This window comes from Rhineura floridana, chromosome 4 (genome assembly GCF_030035675.1).
Source record: "Rhineura floridana isolate rRhiFlo1 chromosome 4, rRhiFlo1.hap2, whole genome shotgun sequence".
In the NCBI taxonomy this organism is placed as follows: domain Eukaryota; kingdom Metazoa; phylum Chordata; class Lepidosauria; order Squamata; family Rhineuridae; genus Rhineura; species Rhineura floridana.
This window is the reverse complement of record NC_084483.1, coordinates 176,863,307-176,884,758: the sequence shown is the minus strand read 5'-3', so window position 1 is coordinate 176,884,758 and position 21,452 is coordinate 176,863,307. Positions and strand designations below refer to the sequence as shown.

General features: G+C 42.1%; 1 protein-coding gene across 2 annotated transcripts in view; it reads right to left on the bottom strand.

The window, feature by feature from the left end:
* UBR2 (ubiquitin protein ligase E3 component n-recognin 2) overlaps positions 1 to 21,452 on the bottom strand; it is a 111,486-nt gene that overhangs the window by 3,476 nt on the left and 86,558 nt on the right. For both annotated transcript variants that reach the window (XM_061625343.1, XM_061625342.1), the window contains exons 33-46: positions 17,775 to 17,869; positions 17,463 to 17,541; positions 16,149 to 16,297; positions 15,989 to 16,044; positions 15,503 to 15,599; positions 12,776 to 12,843; positions 11,974 to 12,109; positions 11,294 to 11,381; positions 9,543 to 9,673; positions 8,824 to 8,932; positions 8,010 to 8,066; positions 6,223 to 6,300; positions 5,048 to 5,218; positions 4,738 to 4,839 (exon numbers count right to left, since the gene is read on the bottom strand). In XM_061625343.1, the coding sequence (XP_061481327.1) occupies positions 4,738 to 4,839; positions 5,048 to 5,218; positions 6,223 to 6,300; positions 8,010 to 8,066; positions 8,824 to 8,932; positions 9,543 to 9,673; positions 11,294 to 11,381; positions 11,974 to 12,109; positions 12,776 to 12,843; positions 15,503 to 15,599; positions 15,989 to 16,044; positions 16,149 to 16,297; positions 17,463 to 17,541; positions 17,775 to 17,869 (1,416 nt within the window). The remainder of the gene's footprint in view (positions 1 to 4,737; positions 4,840 to 5,047; positions 5,219 to 6,222; positions 6,301 to 8,009; positions 8,067 to 8,823; positions 8,933 to 9,542; positions 9,674 to 11,293; positions 11,382 to 11,973; positions 12,110 to 12,775; positions 12,844 to 15,502; positions 15,600 to 15,988; positions 16,045 to 16,148; positions 16,298 to 17,462; positions 17,542 to 17,774; positions 17,870 to 21,452) is intronic.

The following is a 21,452-nucleotide window of genomic DNA, read 5'->3' as shown; positions in this document are numbered from 1 at the left end:
ATGTAATGCCAGGTCTGTGGCTCAGAAAACCTCACTCATTCATGATATGATCTTGGATGGGCGGGCAGACCTGGCATGCATTACGGAGACTTGGTTGGACGAAGCCTCTGCTCCCATTTTTGAGGTCATGTGTCCACCAGGTTTCCGTTATGCACAGCAGCCGAGGGTAGGAAGGCGGGGAGGGGGCGTGGCAGTCATCTACCGAGAGTCCTTGGTTTTTGCCAGATCTCCTCTCCATAGGACTCAATTTGTTGATTGTATGTACTGGAGGTGGGGCCCGAAGGGCAGTTTAGGGACCCTGCTGGTGTACCGCCCACCCCGCTGCACAGCAAACTCCCTGGTCGAGGTGCTGGAGGTGGTCTCGGCTGTACGGACATTGTCCCCAGAATTGTTAGTGCTGGGTGACTTTAACGTGCATGCCGAGGCCACTCTCACTGGAGCCCCTCGGGATTTCCTGGAAACCATGGCTTCCTGGGAACTGCACCTTAGTAATACTGGGCCCACCCATGTAGCCGGTCATGCTCTCGACCTTGTGTTTGTCCTGGGAGAGAAGTGGTCTGAAGTTGGGAGTGGTTCATTCCACCCCGGTGTCATGGTCAGATCACTACCTGGTAAACATGGACTTCTCGATGCCATGCCCCCTCCGCAGGGGTGAAGGACCTATTAGAATGGTCCGCCCCAAGCGCCTGATGGATCCAGATGGATTCCTGACTGCGCTAGGGGAATTGGAACCTGCTGAAGGTCGCCCGGTCGAAACCCTGATGAAGGAGTGGAATGATGGGATCACCAGGGCATTAGACCGGGTGGCTCCGAAACGTCCTCTCCCCCTGAATAGAACTCAACTAGCACCATGGTATACACCGCGGCTGCGTAGTTTGAGACAGGAGGTGAGACGACTAGAGCGCCGGTGGTGGAAATCCCGCTCCGAAGATGTCCGGACACAGGTTAGAGCAGCAGTAGCTGCCTAACAAGTGGCAATAAAGGCAGGAAAGAAGGCTTTCTTTACTGCCTCTATTGCGTCTGCGGAGTGCTGTCCCAGGAGGCTGTTCCAGGTGGTCCGAAGCCTGGTCGGTCCAGCTGCTCAGGAACCCTTGGCACAGTCAAAGGCCTCCTGTGATATATTAGCAAAGCACTTCGCTGACAAAATCGAACACTTACAGAGCTCGATCCCGTGCGCCGTGGATACAGTGGATGAATCAGAGTTGACCAGTTGCATGCCGGTAAGTTGGGATCGGTTTCAGCTTCTCCCTTCTGAGGATGTGGACAAGGTGCTTTCATCTGTGAAGCCTACCACTTGCCTAACTGATCCTTGCCCTTCGTGGCTCCTTATGAGCTGCAGAGAGAAATTGGGCGAGGGGATCAAGGCGGTGGTAAACGCATCCTTGAAAGAGGGTGTGATGCCATCAGCCTTCAAGGAGGCAATTGTAAAGCCCATCCTGAAGAAGCCCTCCTTGGATCCCCAAGTTTTCAATAACTTCCGCCCAATTTCGAACCTACCATTTTTGGGCAAGGTCATTGAGCGAGTGGTGGCCAACCAGTTGTCAACACACTTGGATGAAACGGATTACTTGGATCCATACCAATCGGGTTTCAGGACTGGTCACGGAACTGAAACAGCCTTGGTCGCTCTGGTAGATGATCTGAGGAGGGCATTAGATAGGGGAGAATTCACCTTTCTTGTCCTCCTCGATCTCTCAGCGGCTTTTGATACTGTCGACCACAGTATCCTTTTACATCGCCTGGAGGGATTGGGAATTGGAGGCATTGTATTATAGTGGTTCCGTTCCTTTCTCTCCGATAGGTACCAACAAGTAGCATTGGGGGAGGAGGTTTCAGACCCTTGGCCTCTCAATTGTGGTGTGCCACAGGGTTCTATCCTCTCTCCCATGCTATTTAACATTTATATGAAGCCGCTGGGGACTATCATTAGGAGATTTGGGCTGCAGTGTCACCAATATGCAGATGACACTCAGCTCTATCTTTCGTTTAAATCTTCACCAGAGTTGGCTGTGGAGACCTTGTCCAAGTGCCTGGAATCCGTGAGTGGATGGATGGGAAGGAACAAGCTGAAGCTGAACCCCGATAAGACCGAGGTGCTGCTTGTGGGGGACAAAAGAAGGTTGGGAGATGTTGACCTGAGGTTCAATGGGGTGAGTTTACCCCTGAAGGACCAGGTCCGCAGCCTTGGGGTTGTACTTGACTCCAGGCTGTCCACGGAGGCTCAGATTTCGGCAGTGAGCCAGGCAGCCTGGTATCAACTACACCTCATACGAAGGCTGCAACCCTACCTTCCTGCTTATCAGCTCGCCCTGGTAGTACACGCCCTGGTCACCTCTCGTTTGGACTACTGTAATGCGCTCTACGTGGGGTTACCCTTGAAAACGGTCCGGAAATTACAACTTATACAAAATGCAGCGGCTTGACTACTTACGAATAGTCGCCGCCGGGATCACATCACACCAGTGTTGTTCGATCTACACTGGCTTCCAGTTGTTTTCCGGGCCCAATTCAAGGTGTTGGTATTAACCTTTAAAGCCCTATACGGTTCCGGCCCAGTTTATCTTACGGAGCGCCTTCAACGCCACCAATTATGCCGCCCAACAAGATCAGCCACACAAGGCCTTCTCTCAATCCCGCCGACAAAAACAGCTAGATTGGCAGGTACAAGAGAGAGGGCATTCTCAGTGGCAGCCCCCACCCTCTGGAACTCCCTCCCACAAGATCTTCGGCACGCCTCTTCCCTAAATGCATTCCGTAAAGCCTTAAAGACCTGGCTCTTTCAACAGGCCTTTGGGATCTCTGGGGAGGGTTAATTGCTAAGACTGAAATGCCTCCTACCCTGTTTTAATATTGCTGCTGTATTGTTCTTATATTGTTTTTATATTGTATTATTGTATTTTATCTTATTGTGTTTTAACTGTTTTGTACGTCGCCTAGAGTGGCCTCTGGCCAGATAGGCGACACAGAAATTAAATTTATTTATTTTATTTATTTATTGTACACCATACTTCACATGGTGGTAGAAGCATGAGTAGAGCCTCCCCTATAGATCTTAATGACTGGGCAGGTAGATATGGGAGGAGGTGCTCCTTCAGATATTTAAATCAATAAGCGACTGAGAAAATTGCAACACAGATGACTGTGTTGGAGGTACACATGCTGGGAAATGATACAGCTAAGAGGTCAAAAATGGAAGCCCCTAAGCCAGGCATTCCTCACCTTCTCCACATCCATTAAACATCACTTCATTGATATCAATTGTGGCCTTGGGCAACCAGCCACTGCCTTACATGCCCATGACCTTCTGAAGTACTGGCCAACCTTATGAGACTGTTTGTAAAGATCACTTAGTTCAGGAGTGGACAACAGGAAGGTCTACTGGCAGATATCCAGGCAATTAAAATTAGGTTGGGAAGGATTTCTTACTCCCAATTGTTTAACAACAGCTACCACAAAATGACTCCCCTGCCCTAAATTATTCTGCTGAAATCAAGCTGGAGGTGGGAGTGTAACTAGGAGTGGATTTTTGTGTGGAAGGACTGGGAGTTCAGTTTGGTTCTGATACTCAGAACTAAAGAATTCGGGCCCAGGAATTTATTTTAAGTGTACATCTTTTGCACCTGGCTCTGGATGTTGGATCTTGGGCTTCTATTAAAGAACATAGTAGATCCCACAAGCCTTAAGTCTGTCCATGCCTGACTCAGATAATCCTTGAGATGTGGCATATAGAATTTCAAATCTGCCATGAGCTAAGTAGATTCAGCAGGCAGAGATAGTTGCTTTCTCCCCTGGTGCCAATAAGCTGCCCATACGCAACGGGCACTTCATCTCAGGTGAAGGCTGCGCCTCTCCCAACTTTGTTATCCCCAAAACCTCAGATATTTGGGGGCAAACACCAAAAAGACCTGCCCAGTTTAAGATTTCCATGAAGCTGGAACCACAGTGCATCTGGCAACTTCACTATAGTTTTCAGCAAATCCTGAAGACACACCCTCTTTACCCTAGCCTTTGACACCTAAGCTGTATATTTTTAGGAGCCACCCTATTTTTGTGATGTTTGTGATTGTAAATTGTTTTAAGGATGTATTTTAAACTGTTGTAACCCATGTTTCTGGCACATTCAATAAAAATGAAAACTGTGTAAGCAGGGGTAACCAATGTTGTATCCTCCAGATATCGTTGGACTCCAGCTCCCATCAGCCTCAGCCAGCATGGCCAACGGACATGGAAATTGTAATCCAACAGCATTTGGAGGGCATCATGCGGCTACCCGTGCTGTACAGTTTAACCAGCCTAGGGTGTCTATGAAGCTCCCACACAATTGTAACAATTTCATTTGCACACTGATTAGTGCGCCTCAAACTTCAAGTTTGCATGACTATCCTACCGCACCAAAAGAGGATTCACTGACTGGATGTTTAACCCAGCTTCTTCTAACTTGCATTGACTTCCCAACAGTGCTCTTAGATTCAACTCTATGAATTATATTTCTATATATGCCAGGCACATTGAAGTCATGACAACAATAGCCATCCTTACCAACTACTAACAATTAAAATGACTTCATGGAAGTCAGTGTTTGTGAACTGCTTCTCTGTCACAGAATTAGGATGAGTTTTTTTAATGAATGCAATGTTATTGTTGATTTCATACAGTTCACTGCCGTTATATTTTTTCTTAATACTGGTGGTATAGAAATTTTTGCAAACAAATAAAACACAAAATAAGGAAAGCTACCTGAGTCCCTGATCAGTTTCTCCGTAGTCATCAAGATAGGGAGGAGCATAGAAGCAGCCCTTTGTTTTTCCAGCTAGGAATAGCACTTGACACTCTCGGACTCTGAAAAGAACACACACGACAACATCCTGGACAGTGAAACTCTGCATGTCCTTTAAATTAATAGCTCCATCAGTGTTTAGAGGCTGGAGTACAACAAAGGACAAAGACATTTTCATGGCACCACAGCCTCTGTCTAGTCAATGGGTGGGAGATGAGTGCAGAGTGAAGGCCATTAAAAAGGAATCCGTTAATTTAGACTCGCCCTTACCTGAGAAAAATTCCCACTCCAGAGCCACAGATAAATGTATGTGCAGTACAGGCTCCTACGTCTTCTCCTTCTAACTCTGTTTGACAACAGTAGCTTTGAGAACACAACATGGTCCCACATACAAGGCATAATGTTGGTGCTCTACTTTTATCACCACCTGACTTTGGACACCTTTGTAAGAAACAGAACATTGGTAAATATATACTGAAATATTTAATATATATTCTATTATCTACTTGTATAAGTTTCATGGTGACTATCATACATATACTCCAGTTAGTGTATGGCCTGGATCCAAATAAGAGTGAGTGGAACACTACTTGTGCAATGGGCTTCCCTGCCCCTCCTAACTGCGGCCTGCTGTGATCCCTCCCTCCATTAAAAACAGCTCCTTGGGGATGGGAGATCCTCTGGAACAGCATGGATTATGGCACAAAGGGATGCAGCAGGAAGGGAGAATTTGTAGAAATGGGGTGGGGGACAAGAAGACACTTTTTGTGAGTGGAAATGGTATTCTGCTAATGGAGAACAAGGAGGAAACTGGGGAGGAGTCAAGCAGCAATAGAGCTAGTGGTAAACAGCTAGGTCAAATGAAATCTGCTTTTCCTGGGCAACAGGGGGAGACCACCCACTATCTGATGCCTCCCTCACACCAAAAATGGAGAAATGCCTTTCTGCCCATGGATCCATATTTGGATCCAAGCCTATATTTCTTAAAAATTCAAAAAACCAACAGAGGTTAGTTTAAGGACACAGAAGGTGAGGAGCTGAACTAAGCATTTATGAAAGTTTTAAAAAAAGATTCCACAAGGTCAAACACAGCAAGCTTCCTTATACTGAGCCAGACCACTGGTACATCTAGCCCAGCATCTTCTACTTCAAATGGCAGTAGCTCATCAGAGTCTTAGGCCCTGGCCCAGTCCTCCTGCCCAAGACCCTTTCAACTGAAGGTGCCAAGGACTGCCAAGGTTATACCCTACCAGTGACCTGTAGCCCTCTTTCCGATTTTTTTTTAAAATATCAACAACATAAACACAGGGCATAATATACAACTAAAATTCTATTTTTAAAAAATCAGGTTAAGTAGACAAGCAGTTACGTTATGGTGGTTTGTGCAGTTTCAGAATTATTCCACTGAAAGCCAAGATTGTCATAAAGAATTGCATAAGACTTACGAAAAGTTAGAAGCTTGATTGATGAGGCAACTGTAATCATCAGGAAGGTCTATTAATTTGTTAGATTCTCGTGGATAGCTAAAGTGAAACAAATAATAGACATAAAAGCATTTCAAACTTGCATATAAAGTTGGTCTTGGTACATAAACAGCTTGACCTATTGCAGTAAGTTTGCATTCACTGTTAGCTATAATGTAACATTAATAGTATCCTTGATCATTCAACAGCCTTTGGCACCATTGGCCATGATATCCTCCTGGAGTGGCACTGCAGGTTGGGGGCATGTTAACATGGTGGTTCTGCTTCTACCTGTAGGTAGAAGCAGACTGGCAGTAAGGGACAGAAGTTCAGCCTTATGACAATTATGTTGTGGTGTCCCTTGGGGCTCCGTCTTGTTTCCCATGCTTTTAAATATCTATACGAAGCAATCTTCAGGGAGAATCAGGTGAATCAGTAGAGACTGTACAGGTGCTGGATCACTGCTTGGATGCAGCAATGGACTGTCAATAAACTAAAATTGAATCCTGACAAGAAGGAGGTGCCATGGGTTTGCTGGTTCCCACATCGGGAAAATGGGAAGGAGATCTGTTTGGGATGGAGTTGCACTCTCCCTGAAGGATTAGGTTGGAAGGACATGGCAATGATGAAAGCTTTCATTGTCACTCCTAGACTCTTGAGTTTTCATTTTTTTAAAAACAAAACTTCTAACCCTCCTAGAAAGAAAGTTACAAAGTAAAATGTGCAGGTATACGTCTAAGTGATTTCTGTGAAATAAGCCAGCTTGACTGCTCTTGCCTGTCAGTGTTTGTTTGTTTTTATTGATTGATTGATTGTATTTGTATACCGCCCCATAGCCGAAGCTCTTTGGGTGGTTTTTAGCCAATGAGTGAAGTCAGAACTGTGATTGATAAGTGTTAAGTTGTTTGGATGCCAGAGAATCCCTGAGGCCTTAAAGAACTTCTGCTGTCCCTCCTCTTTAGTGCACTTTTTCTTCTTCTGTGTTATTTTCTAGTAGTCTTTGCAAACTCAATATTTTGCCCTTCTTTTCCCCCTAGCAACCAGGATGCATCTTTGCTGTGGTGCGTTTCTCTGAGACCAGGTACTTCCTAGAAGTTATTTTCTGAGAATGCTACTACACAATAAATGCAGGTGGATGTTAAAAATTCCCCTCCCCAAATGGCAAATGAAAAACTTTGCAAAGAGGCTTAGGCATGTCTCCTGCTATGTAGGAGCTATAGACCAGAGTCACTGAAAATCCAGTGTATAGATAGCTTACAGTACAATGGTACATCTAATTCAGAAATTAAATATCTGCGTTTAATGGGACTTATCCTCAGGTAAGTGGGTACAGGATGGCAGTCTAGGCTTTGGTTTAGGGTTAGCATAGGGGGAAACAAGGCTTCTTGTGCCTTTAAAACTCTATCTCCACAATTAGGACCAGCAGGACATAGATGACTTCCCATGGTAAAAATGCAGTTATCCTGGGATGGGCTGGTGAAAGGAAGTGGCAATGATGGAACTCTCTAATTTTGTGTTATGCCATGCCCCCTGGCAGCCAAGCTGTGTCGTGTCATGCTCCCAAACCAGCCCTTCTCTGTTGTGCCACATTCCACAACACTTTGAGACTGGCACCCACAGCACTCTCAAAATTCAAAATGTGCCCACTGGTCAAAAAAGGGTTGGCGATCCCAGACAAGGTGCATTGGGATTGCCAGATGCTACAGCATCTGATGTTCCCAGAATATTTACTACAAACTTCACCAGTTGAGAAATATTCTCTTACTTACCTTATGGCTTGTCTCTGACCCTGCAGGTATCTTTTCAGTTCATCATTATTACACCAGCTTTAATAGAAAGAAAAATAGTTAGTGTTTCATTCCAGTAGCAACCAACTAAGGAGTGTATGATTCAGTGGCTTAGATCTAGAGTTCCCATTTGCAGAAGGGCCTTTGGATCCAGCCCACTGTAATTTAAATATTCTTCATGTTAAGACATTTCTCAAAAATGGCTTGCCTCACTGGTATAGCACAGTGGGGAGGAGAGCCTGGCTTGGAGTCCAGAGTCTGTGAGTTTAAATCCCCGCTTGTGTCTCCTGGGTGTCAAGGGCCAGCGAAAGATCACCCCCACAGTGAGTGGCTCAGGGTAGGGAAACAACTTACTTTCCTATGAGATGTCTATTTCAACTCCACCATCAAATCTTATAATAGCTGCGTGCCACCATTAGGACAATAGCTATCTCCACATGGAAGAAAATACTCTAGGATGTTGCACTGAGGAACCATAAGTCACCCTCTCCATCTAGTTGCTTCCAACATCAGGAGACTATTAATGGTGGAAGTACCAATCTTTACTACTATGTGGCACAAAATCCTCAGATCTGCCTGTAAAGGAACAGCACCAAGTGTACACTGCAGGGGTGCAACAGGTGACTGCACTATTCTAAATAAACCACTGGCCCAGTGGTTTATAATGCTTAACCATCAGACTGTTTCCAAATGCATACAAATGCTGTTTTATTTGTCATCTCATACACACTCTGCAAGATTTATATTTTTTCCACTGTATACTTATTTAAATTGAAATAATAAATATTGTTCCTACCTTTCTATTAGCATATTTATAATTTTGCTGTTCTCTTGAAAAAGGCAAATGAGGTTGTTTGGCAAAGAGAGATAGCTACACAAGTGTTCAAACTGGTTTGCCCCGCTGACTGCAAAGGGGGGAAAAAAGGCCAAACATGATGTGGGGGTTAGGATTGCTCTCTAATGTAATACTTTAAATGATTCAAAACAGTCTAGTAAATTGTATGCAATTCATTGTCATAAAATGCTCTTATAGTATTAAGAAAAAATTTTCCAATGAGATTGAGTGAATCAGTGAAATTTAGTGATGAACAAGAAAAACTAGTATGTCCATATCCAAAAATAGCTTGTCAAACTAAAGCCTCATTGAAATTGATGGGACATAAAAGTAATCATAACTAGCTTGTCCTATTGATTTCAATGGGACAAGCACAATTAACTTTCTCTGGATTTGGGCCACAATATTTAATTTTAGCTCTTTACATCTGTATGCTAAATTCTGCAGGATTCTCGTTTTGCATTTGCCCCAAATTTAATGCATATTTTAAGCTGTCTATAAGCAATCTGGAATTTAATTAGCCACTATTGCACTTTTTTAAAAAAAACCTGACAGCTCACTTTAATTTACCAGCCAAGTAAGCTATAACACAGAATATATAAAGTTAGAATCTTTCTTTAATATTTAAAACTACACCACAAATTATTCACAAGGCTGTTTAAATGTGTCTGATTAAATACCTTGCAACTCTGGTGGTACTGGAACACCATTTAAATAGTGGAAGAACATAGCAGAGCACCTCAGAAAAGGCATGATCCCAGCTTTTATACTTCTCCATAGATGCCATCCAGAAGAAATTTCTTTCAAGGTACTAAAAATAAAAAAATCAATTTTAAAAGTTACACAAAAATGCAACAAACATTTAATTTCTTCTGTATCTCACTTAATCAGGTTCCTGGGAAGGGAAATAAAAGACGTAATCCAATCGGTGCCCTTGTGCTCATAGAACTATTTATTCAGTGGATGCCTCTTCTAATGGAAGAGGAGAGCCTGTTCTGGAAGATCCCCTAACACTTTGGAGCTAATTTTCAGGGGCGCTGTGGGGTACAGGTGCTATGGTGAAATCAGCAAAAATGGCTTTCTCTTCCATTTGTGAAAGTATCCAACAGATAAAAACTCCTTCTTCCATCAGCGCAAGGGCACTAATTGGTTTCCATCCAAAGTCTTTTGAATGTATTGTTCCTTAAGGTAGATTCAAAGTCAAAGCACTAATTTCTCATCTGTCCTTAGTCCCAGGGCAAACCCTACCTCTTTAAGAACTCTACAGTAACCAAGATGGACAAACATGCTGAATCATCCCTTTATCCACAACAACAGACAGTATTTCAGGATGACAAAGAATTCTCTTTTATGGAATAGCAAAACTCTTTTGCATAACTACAATTCAGAATACATTTTGTGAAATATCAGAGGTCAAAACACAAGTAGAAAGCTGGATAGAAACTACATGAAAAATGTACACTGCTTTTAATATTAAAATATTAGCTATATAGTATTAAATAGCCGTAAGTCTAAAATGTCATCATTCCCTTGTCTGGTGAGGCCAAGCAATTCAGAAAGGTCTGCAGTTTGACCATTCTGCTGGACCCAATTCTACTGCTTGGTTCTCAGACAAAATTTGTGGCCAGCAGTGCCTTTTGCTAGAGTGTCTGGTTCACCAACTGTGCCCTATCCTATAAAGGGACTTGGCCATGTGCCTTGGTATCTTCCAGATTGGATGACTGATGTACTTTGCATGAGCATGTCTTTTGAAGGTGTTTGGAAACCTTGCTTGGTCCAGAATATGGCTGCCAGGTTATTCGCCAAGTCTGGCTGCAGAAATCACATATGTCCTGCACTTAATTTACACTGGCTTTTAGTCAGTTTTCAAGCACAATTCAAAGGGCTTGCTTTGACCTTTAAAGTCCTAAACTAGAATACAGGAATACCCCGCTATACAGAACTTCACTTTACGGACACTCACGAGTACGGACATATTTACAGTAGCACCATTCCTGTTTACGTACGCTCGCTTCACAAGAATGGACACTTAACGGCATGATGCCACAGCCCGATCAGTTTCCAACTACAAACATTTTCTTAAAATAAGACCTACTGTGTTTATTTTAGTTATAAATGTGTTATTTACATCAGTTATGCCCGTATATGACGATTGCAGTGCAGTATATGCATCAATAAGTGAAAAAAGGTAGTGCTTCACTTTGAGTACATTTTTGGTTTACGTACTCGCTCTGGACCCATTGCGTACGTTAATGTGGGGTATTCCTGTACCTACTTGAATTGCCTACTTGTGAGAGACTTTAAAATGGTCAGAGGACAGCCTTCTACATGTGGTCCCACCTCTGGAGAGCAAGAAATCAGCTACCACATATACTCAGCTTGGAGACGACAAGTGAAGGAGAATGATGGAAGGAAAGACTGGGCATTTTACCTTCCTGCATACTGGCCAAGACATTTATGCAAAGCAAGGACTGATTCTTCTTCACCAGCAGGGTTTTCTTGGTCCATGCCATTTTCTTCTGAAAAAAGCAAACAAAGAAATCTAAATCTAGACTCAGAATAGGGCAGCTTTCTATGTTTTATGTTTCTGTGCTGCATGCACCAATAACACAACTAGGGAACAGGTTGAATTATGCCTTTCATTTTTCTTAAAGTAGCGTTTAAACGGCACATTGACCATTATGTTTCCCAAATAAAAGAAAGCGCCACTCCCAACAACTTTTACTTTATACTTGATCTAAAACTACGTTCAGGTATAGAAGCACTTTGAAAACAGAATGTGAAATGCTGCTGTGTAATTTAAAATTCGCTGGTGTTTTAATTCTCAAATCTAGAAATGATTTGTAGAAGCCATATCCCATGCATGTGTTTTCTCTACATATTACAGTACACCTGAGGAAAGGACACAAAATTCAGCAATTCATATAGCATTTCCTTTGATTGCTATAATCAACTTTGTTTAAAAAAAACTTTCAATAAAAGATTCCTTTAAAAACACATCTATATGATGTAAAATTTGCATTATTTCCCATTATATCCATAATTATTTTACTTCCCTTCCTTAGTTTCCCTTCTCTCACAAATCAACATAACTTTGATTGAACACATTACCTGTGGACGAGGTAAGCATTATTTGTACGATATGTGCCATAGTAACAAGGTGGAAGATATGAATATCTCCAGTACCATGACTAACTCCTGAAAAATCCTGACTGTGTACTGCGGGGAAAGAAAGCACCAAGCATACCTGTCAATAAGGGGAAAATATGTAAGAGTCAGAAAGATCATTTTTGTGATCCCCCATTTACATCCACTTCGTTGAATCCTACAGAACAACTTTTCCTAGCAACCTTACATAAAGCAACAAATAGGGGTGACTTTGAATATAACTACTGACCTGTTACTTCTTTAAACAAAAGGAAAAATCTGTCACACATTTGGTATTTACTCCCTGTTGCTACACACTGACCTGCAACCTTCAAGATTTGTTTTGTGCTACATATAATAAAAACCACTTCCTAGACATATTTCCAGCATGTCACACCTTCTTTCTAAATGACAAATGCCATACAGTATTACAGTAAGATCCACCGTGGCGCAGAGTGGTAAGCGGTGGTAACGCAGCCAAAAGCTCTGCTCACGTCCGGAGTTCGATTCCAACGGAAGGAGGAAATTGAATCTCCGGTAAAAGGGATCGAGGTCCACTCAGCCTTCCATCCATCCATGGTCGGTAAAATGAGTACCTGGCATATGCTGGGGGGTAAAGAAAGGCCGGGGAAGGAACTGGCAATCCCACCCCATATATACAGTCTGCCTAGTAAACGTCGCAAGATGACACCCTAAGAGTCGGAAATGACTCGCACTACAAGTGTGGGGACACCTTTACCTTTAGAATGTATAAAGGCTTACTTACCAATAAATGAAACATGTCGATATCAAGAATGCATGCGAGATTCCCACTTTTTTCATTAGGCACCAGCGCTGGATATTTAAAATACAAAATGGTTACTCATGACAAAATATTCATATTCTACATTTAATTTCTGAAACTGTGGACTGTTCAGTAACACATTAGATAGTTGTTGGCACTGGAGCCTCAGAGTAGCATTAACACACTTTAAATTATATTCAGTGGGTGATATCCAACTAAATAATATTCAGAACAGACCCAGTGAAATCAATGGATAACATAAAAGGAGTCTGCTGGATCAGGCCAATGGCACATCTAGTCCAACATCCTATTCTCACAGTGGCCAACCAGAATCATATGGAAAGCTTGCAAGCAGGACCTGAGCACAAGAGCACTCTCCCCTCTTGCGGTTTCTAATAACTGGTATTCAGAAGCATACTGTCTCCAATTATGCGGGCAGAACATACACCTCATGGCTAGGAATATGTTACTCAAGTTTCCAGTATTATCCTTTGGTGAAGGTTGGGCCGTAACTATGAAGATAATGTTGTAAGGGATCATAGCTCAGCTACAGAGCATAATGCTTTGCATCAGTAAAATCCTTAGCACCTGCAGTTGGAAGGCTGTCAGCTAGCAGGGCTAGGAAAGACCTCTGCCTGAAACCTGTCAGTCACAGTACTGGGCTAGATGGACCAATGGACCTCATGTAGATTAGGTCAGCATCGTATGCCCTCCATGGCTTTCCAGAGTTCTGGGGAGTTGCAATTGTTAGGTTACGGAGAAGTCTTATTGCGATTCCAATCAACAATCATTCCCAGGTAACCCTAGCAGAACCCTAGCATGGGTGAGGAACCTCTTCTCACCAGTAGACCAGATACTTGTCTCCCTAGCCCTGCTGGGACAAATTTGACAGGTGGGCAGGGCCATACACCTGTCAATTACCTGACATCACTATACCATCAGGTGATGCTCTGCTTTGAAGCCCTGATTGTCGGAACTTCAAATTGCAGTGTGGGCTGCTTGCAAGTCCTTTGGTAAATGCTGCTCTTTTTAATCCTCTGAAAACCAAAAGGTTCAAGGAGCAGCACAGGGCTATTTATAAAAGGGCTTTCAAACAGCCAGCACTCACTTTTAACCTCCAGGTTTTAGAGGTTCAAGCAGCACAGTGGAGGTTTTATGAGACAAGTAGGGTGAATTCCTATACTTCACTATTTTTTGTTATTGTTAGAAGATAAAACGTGGTGTAATAAAAAACCTTTGTCCAATTTTGCATTTAAGAACCAGGTCTCCCATTACTGTGTTGCAGATGCTGAAAAGTTGTTTTAATGTAACGGTAGTTATTAAGCAGTTGCTACATGTTCAGGGAATTTCAGAAGGAAATCACTCTGTGCTTTATATATTACAGCAAAACCTTTGATTGTGTAGATCATGAAAAACTATGGAATGCTTTCAAAGAAATGGGGGTGCCACAGCATCAGATTGTTCTGATGCACAACCTATACTCTGCACAAGAGGCTACTGTAAGGACAGAATATGGAGAAACCAATTGGTTGCCACCCTATTTGTTTAATCTATACTCAGAACATATCATAAAGAAAGCGGGACTCCAAGATGAAGATGTGAAAATTGGAGGGAGAAATATCAATAATTTAAGATATGCAGATGATACCATAGTCTTAGCAGAAACCAGTAATGATTTGAAACGAATGCTGATGAAAGTTAAAGAGGAAAGCACAAAAGCAGGACTACAGCTGAACGTCAAAAAGACTAAAGTAATGACAACAGAAGATTTATGTGACTTTAAAGTTGACAACATGGACATTGAACTTGTCAAGGATTATCAATATCTTGGTACAGTCATTAACCAAAATGGAGACAATAGTCAAGAAATCAGAAATAGGCTAGGACTGGCAAGGGCAGCTATGAGAGAACTAGAAAAGGTCCTCAAATGCAAAGATGTATCACTGAACACTAAAGTCAGGATCATTCAGACCACGGTATTCCCAATCTCTATGTATGGATGTGAAAGTTGGACAGTGAAAAAAGCGGATAAGAGAAAAATCAACTCATTTGAAATGTGGTGTTGGAGGAGAGCTTTGCAAACACCATGGACTGCGAAAAAGACAAATGATTGGGTGTTAGAATAAATTAAATCAGAACTATCAGTAGAAGATTAACATGATGAAACTGTGGTTATCATACTTTGGACACATAATGAAAAGACATGATTCACTAGAAAACAAATAATTCTGGGAAAAACAGAAGGGAGTAGAAAAAGAAGAAAGCCAAACAAGAGACTGACTCCATGAAGGAAGCCACAGACCTGAATTTACAAGATCTGAACAGGGTAGTTCATACTATTGGAGGTCGCTGATTCACAGGGTTGCCGTAAGTCGTGATCGACTTGAAGGCACATAACAACAACAACAAACATGCTCAAACATTGCCTAGGGTACACTTCACCCTAACTTCAAGAATTTGTTCACAACCAAAGCACTAACCCAGAGTGCCAGGTGCACACTACTGCCAGAGCCTCGTAAGTTCCACTGAAGTGGGTGGGATAGCTCTTGCAAGTGGTGTATACAAGTGTCCTTGGGAAAGCAATGCTGATTGCGGGAAGTCTGTGTGGGTATCCAAAAAGTTACTTAAGAATGCACAAGATTTTCTGCAAATATGGTTGTTCTCCCATAATTTTGTAATTGAGAATAGTAACAGGGATCTTGAACTTACATGATAAAAGCATACAAAAGTGACCCTGTACTGTTGAAAGTGAAGAAACCGTCCAGTGTGCAGCTGCAAACCTAGTTAATGAAGTAAGGCAGTCATCCTAAAACAGAACATAAATACAGTCAAAAGCGGAAATGGACCAAAGAACAAAAAAACAAACCTCATTCATGTGCTTAATGAGAACTAAGCCCTTTGGAAAATTCTTTCCTTTGTTGAAACATAGCGTGAGGGGCCATATATGAGCAATTAGGAAATATTTATTTATTTATTAGATTTATATCCCACCCTTCTTCGCAGTAGGAGCCCAGGGCGACAATGTTCACTATCATAATGTTCATTATCACTATTTGCTGTTTATATAGCAATCTTTTAATAAGAGATGGTTATATTCTAACATCATAGGAAACCCAAAATAAGAGTTATAATTATCATTTCACTATGTGCACCTATCCCTCAGTGCTTTGGACTAAGCTGGTTGTGACATCTTACCTGTCTACAAGATAAATGTCCAAATAATGGCTTTTCTTCATCTGCTAAAATTCGTTCTGTGGAAGGCAAAAATATTAACAGTTATGTGAGATTACCAGAGCATCTATACTGATCTCACTCCCATGAGCACCAACCTTTTAATGAACAATAAATTTGTTACCTATTGTTTGTACTGTATATGCACAACTGCCCCAGCACATTATAGGTACACGTGGATCTTCTTCATTGGGGTGAACCTTCAGGCCCACTTTATACATTGCGGTGCCAAATGTTTTCAGCATTTCTTTAATGCTTTCAGAATATGGATTCCTTAGATAAGTGAGGAACAGACGCTATTACAAACAGGTTTTAAAGCATGATTGTTAGAAGCTAAACATTGCTAGAATGATTTCCTAGTCTAAAAAGTGAAGCATGCTCTAGATCATAGTTTGACGTAATGTACCCTTTAGATTATCTGACATCCTTATTTATTTGGAGATGATAGTTTACGAAGGTTTTATTTTCAGAACACCTCTTGTTCACCATATTCACTTTTGTGAATAAATGCTGCAAAAGTGAACAAAACAGTAAGTATTCCAGTGATTTGTTGACACTGCTGTACCTAAAGGGACCAGGACAATTACTGTAACATTACAATCTGAATTAATTTTGGCTGTGCTGTTTTTGCTAATCAGTGGTGATTTTGTTAGATGGTAATTTTATTCATTTAAATAAAGTAGAATCTTATTATCTAAAAATACTTAATGACAGCTTGTTTATATGGCCAACACCTCAGTTGTCAAACCTAGGTTTCTAACTACTTAAAAACCTTTTTTTACATAGGCAAAAAATTCCTGCGTGTTTCAATCGCTCTTCACTACCTGAACTTTTCTGCCATAGCCTTCTGGCTTATGCAGTTGTAATAAACTGAAATACTGATTAAAGTATGAGAATTCTGAACAGTCTCCCTCTGCACACACCCAACACTTGATATCTGCTATATCTGTTATACTCAGAATATACCCACTGAAAGTCAACAGACTTAAGTCCATTGGATTGTACCCAACTAAGTCCTACTCAGAGTAGATGCAATGAAATTAATGAACCTAAGTTCATAATGTCTGTTACTCTGGGTCTACTCTGAGTAGGACTAGCACTGAATACCATCCAATGATTTAAATGAGTATACTGGAAATCACTCAATGTCTGGGTTATTTTGACACAGTTGCTCATCTCAAAATAAACTACAAGCCAAGAGACTCACAGCATATCCACTTAATCTCTGTAAACCTTATGAATATCACACACATTTCATAATTTTAAAATGACCACATGTGTATATTTTGTCTTGAAGCTCGTAAGAGGGTTCTTACATAGCCCGGGCTTAATAATGTGGAACAAGCTACCAGCCTTCAATTAAATCAATGTCCTAAAATTTTCATGTATTTAAATTGCTAAAATTACAATTTTAAGTTAATTATGAACAGATACATACTTTGGTTGGAACTCTGGTCTAAACCCCTCAGGTAGATGTAGTTCATCCATTTTATCTGAGTTGCTACAAGAGGGGTTACCTGAAAAGTAAACCAAACAATATACTATTTTACTGGCAAATTAATATTACTACTCATGATGTCTGCAGTATGCAAACACTAGAAGAAAGTAACCGTGCCCATAAAAAGAGACCATCGAAGTGGTCTCAATTTAAAAACCCAAAAGAAAAAAAAGAACTCTGAATCTGAACAACAAAACTATTTTACCACATTTTCCTCAGAAGTGAGATAATTTAAACAGATTTCACACTTACTAGCACTTTCTTGATCTCGAAGCATACACAACGCTTTGATTTGCTGAGATATTGTTCTTATCCACTGAGCAAGATTTTGTTGACTTAAATCTAACCTGTCAAGAATGAACGTAAGTCATCTTTTAACATCAGGGATACAACGGACCCACAAACCATCTTGATTAAAAATGAATTCTTGAAATAATTGACAATTTGGGGAGGAGGAGCCATATTAGTCTGTTGCAGGGAAACCAACAAAGAGTCTTGTGACACCTTAAAGACTAGCAAATGTTATAATGACATAAGCTTTCACAGAGTAGAGAATCCTGCTTCATGGACTGCAATTCTTAGTTGTCATGTATGTATGTATGTGTACATACACACAGAGAATATGTAAAGGTCTGAGTTGAATGGAAATGAAATGCAAAATTGCAGGCTGTGACTATTAAATCTTGTATAAAGTGAACTTTTCATAGAAAAATCACAGACTATACACCCTTTGGCCTTGCTGTTTACATTTTGTCTTTATACCTTTGTATATATTCATTATATTTTTAATTGCTTTTTAAAATGTGTTTTTAAATTTGTGTATTTGTTTTTGAAGTTTGTAATTGTTGTAAACCGCCCAGAGAGCTTCGGCTATGGGGCAGTACACAAATGCAACAAATAAATAAATAAACTATAATCCACAAAATACATATATGTTTATACACATGCATTTCTGTATTTGTCTCCAACTCCCTTGTTACTATAGTTGTCAAAGGAAAGTAAGATTCCCAGGATGGCTGCCTAGAACAGACCATTGGTCTCACCTGAAGGGTGGCTTTCCCAGGTATCATGACATCACTTGGGTTATAGCGCCATCTAGCGTTCGAAGGCAAGACCTGGGGCATCCATGCCCCTCCTACTCAAAAAGGTCTTGACTCTGTCACACACTCTATGTAGTACAGTAGGGCCCCACTCATACGGCTGGTTAGGGATCAGACCCCTGCTGAAAAGCGCTCCAAAGTGGGACATAGCATCACCTCCTCCCACCGCTCCCCTGCTCGCTCGCTTGCCCTCATTATGGTGGCAGGCTCCCTGTCACAGATCACAGGCAGGGAGCTGCCTGCCCGCTCACCAGCCGGCTCGCACCCACTTGCTTGCCCTCCACTAGCTCCCTCGCTTGCCCTCCCCCCTGCCTGCTTGCTCCCTCGCCCTCATTATGGTGGCAGGCTCTCTGCCGTGGATCGCAGGCAGGGGGCTTTCTGCTGTGGATCGAGGGGGCTTTCTGTCGTGGATCGCAGGCAGGGGGCTTTCTGCCACGGATCACAGGCAGGGAGCTGCCCGCCCATTTGCCGGCCCTCCCTCACTCGCCCTCTACCCTGCTTGTTTGCTTGCCCTCTCCCTCACTCACTCGCCGCCGCCCCCTCCGCTCACTCAGTGCACACACATTGCTTACCTTAAAATCTTGAGTGTTTGCTGCAGCGCTTCTATCTTTGCCAGGTCTCCACAGTGCTGAGGAGTGGTTTGCGGCTGATGCAGGTGTTATACAGGTGCTTGCCGTCATCCGCCCTTTCAGCCTTTAGGGCTGCAGGGCCTACTGGATCTCTGCTGCGTGGCGAGCCTTCTGTGTGGCCCCTGGAGCTGGCACATTTTGCCCCTGGAGCTGGCACATTTTCATCATCTGACTCCAAGTCATCCAAGCCTGCATCATCTGACTCATCAACAAATCTTATTAGTTTTGATGGTGGAGACTTGGATGAAGCTCTTGCTGTTGACGTTGAAGATTGTTCAAGGCTAGCTGTTGCTGTCGAAGGTTGCAATGGTACTTTCTTAAAGTAGGAAAGCAATGAACTATGCTTCATAACATCCTGTCTCCTTTCCCTTAGAATTTCTTTATAGCATGCAATACCATTTAGAAGGGTTGCATTCACTTTAGAACTTCTTTTGAAATTTGGATCAATCCTCTCAAAAGCTGCCATCCCTGTTTCTATACAGTTGATAGCTTCTTCCAATTCCTTGGTTGTCATTTCTCTAGGCACAGCAGGACTATCATCAGAATGGGACTCTTCACGAAACATCCTTCTTTGCTCTTCAATAAGAAGAAGATCTGTGTCTGTCAGGGTCTTGTCATGAGCTCGACTTCCAATTCTAATTCCCTTGCCATTTCCACAACATTTGTAGTGACCACCTCCACTGGGTTCTCAAAGCCTTCACAATCGTCCCTAAGTGTGGGAATTAGCTTCTTCCAAACACTTTTCAATGTTGTTTCTTTAACTTCCTGCCATGCATCTCTAATAGTTTTTATACCATCCAAAATCGTGAAGCCTTTCCAAAATGCTTTTAATTTATTTTCTCTGCCCCACTACTATACCGCTGCCTAAGGCATTTATAGCCTTAGCAAAAGTTCTTCTTAGGTAATAGGATTTAAACGCTGCAATTACACCTTGGTTCATAGGCTGCAGCAATGAAGTTGTATTTGCAGGTAGAAAAATAACATTTATCTCCTTGTACAAACCAATTAGAGCTCTAGGATGGCCAGGGGCATTGTCTGCAAGAAGTAAAATCTTAAAAGGAATGTTCTTTTCCTTGCAGTAAGCCTCAACTGTAGGCTTAAAATAGTCCGTGAACCAATTTGAGAAAAGATTGCCAGTCATCCAAGCTTTTGAATAATAAACAGGGAGACTAGCTTTTGCATAGTTCTTTAGGGCCCTAGGATTGTCTGAGTGATAAATCATCATAGGTTTTAACTTGCAATCACCAGCTGCATTAGCCCCTAACAAGAGAGTTAGCTTGTCTTTTACTGCTTTGAAGCCAGGCATTGACTTCTCTTTAGCCATAAAAGTCCTAGACAGCGTCTTCTTCCAATATAGGCCCATTTCGTCCATGTTGAAAATCTGCTGCTTAGTATATCCACCATCTTCGATGATCTTACAAAGCTCACGTGGATAACTTTCTGCAGCTACTGCATCAGCACTAGCTGCTTCACCCTGCACTTCGATGTTGTGGAGATGGCTTCTTTCCTTAAACCTATTAAACCAGCTTCTAGCTTTGAATTTATCCTCAGCAGCTTCCTCGCCTGTCTTAGCCTTCATAGCATTGAAGAGACTTAGGGCCTTGCCCTGGATGATAGCTCAGCTTAAAGGCAAGTTGTGACTGGCTTGATCTTCAATCCTCACCAGTACAAGTTTTTCCATGTCAGCAATAAGGCTATCACGTTTTCTTATAACTTTAATGTTCACTGGTGTAGCACTTTTAATTTCCTTCAACACTTTCTCCTTAATGTTCACAATTGTACTGTTTGGCAAGCCAAACCTAGCTTATGGCCTATCTCAGCCATAGACATGCATTGCTCACTTAGCTGAATCACTTCTAACTTGGCACTTAAAGTAAGATCGGTACACAATAAGACCACTCTCATTCATGATTTGATTGTGGATGAAGGTGCCAATTTGGTGTGCATTACCGAGACCTGGGTGGGTGAGCTTGGAGGAGTTGATTTGACCCAACTTTGTCCACCTGGATACTCGGTGCAACACCAGCACAGGCTGCAGGGATGGGGGGGAGGAGTTGCTGTGGTCTACAGAACTTCCATCTCTGTCACCAGGAAACCACTCTGTCTTGGGGCTGGCTGTGAGGGCCTGCACCTTGTGTCAGGCTGAGGAGACAGTAAACTAAGGTTGCTGCTGGTGTACCATCCACCCTGCTGCCCGGCAG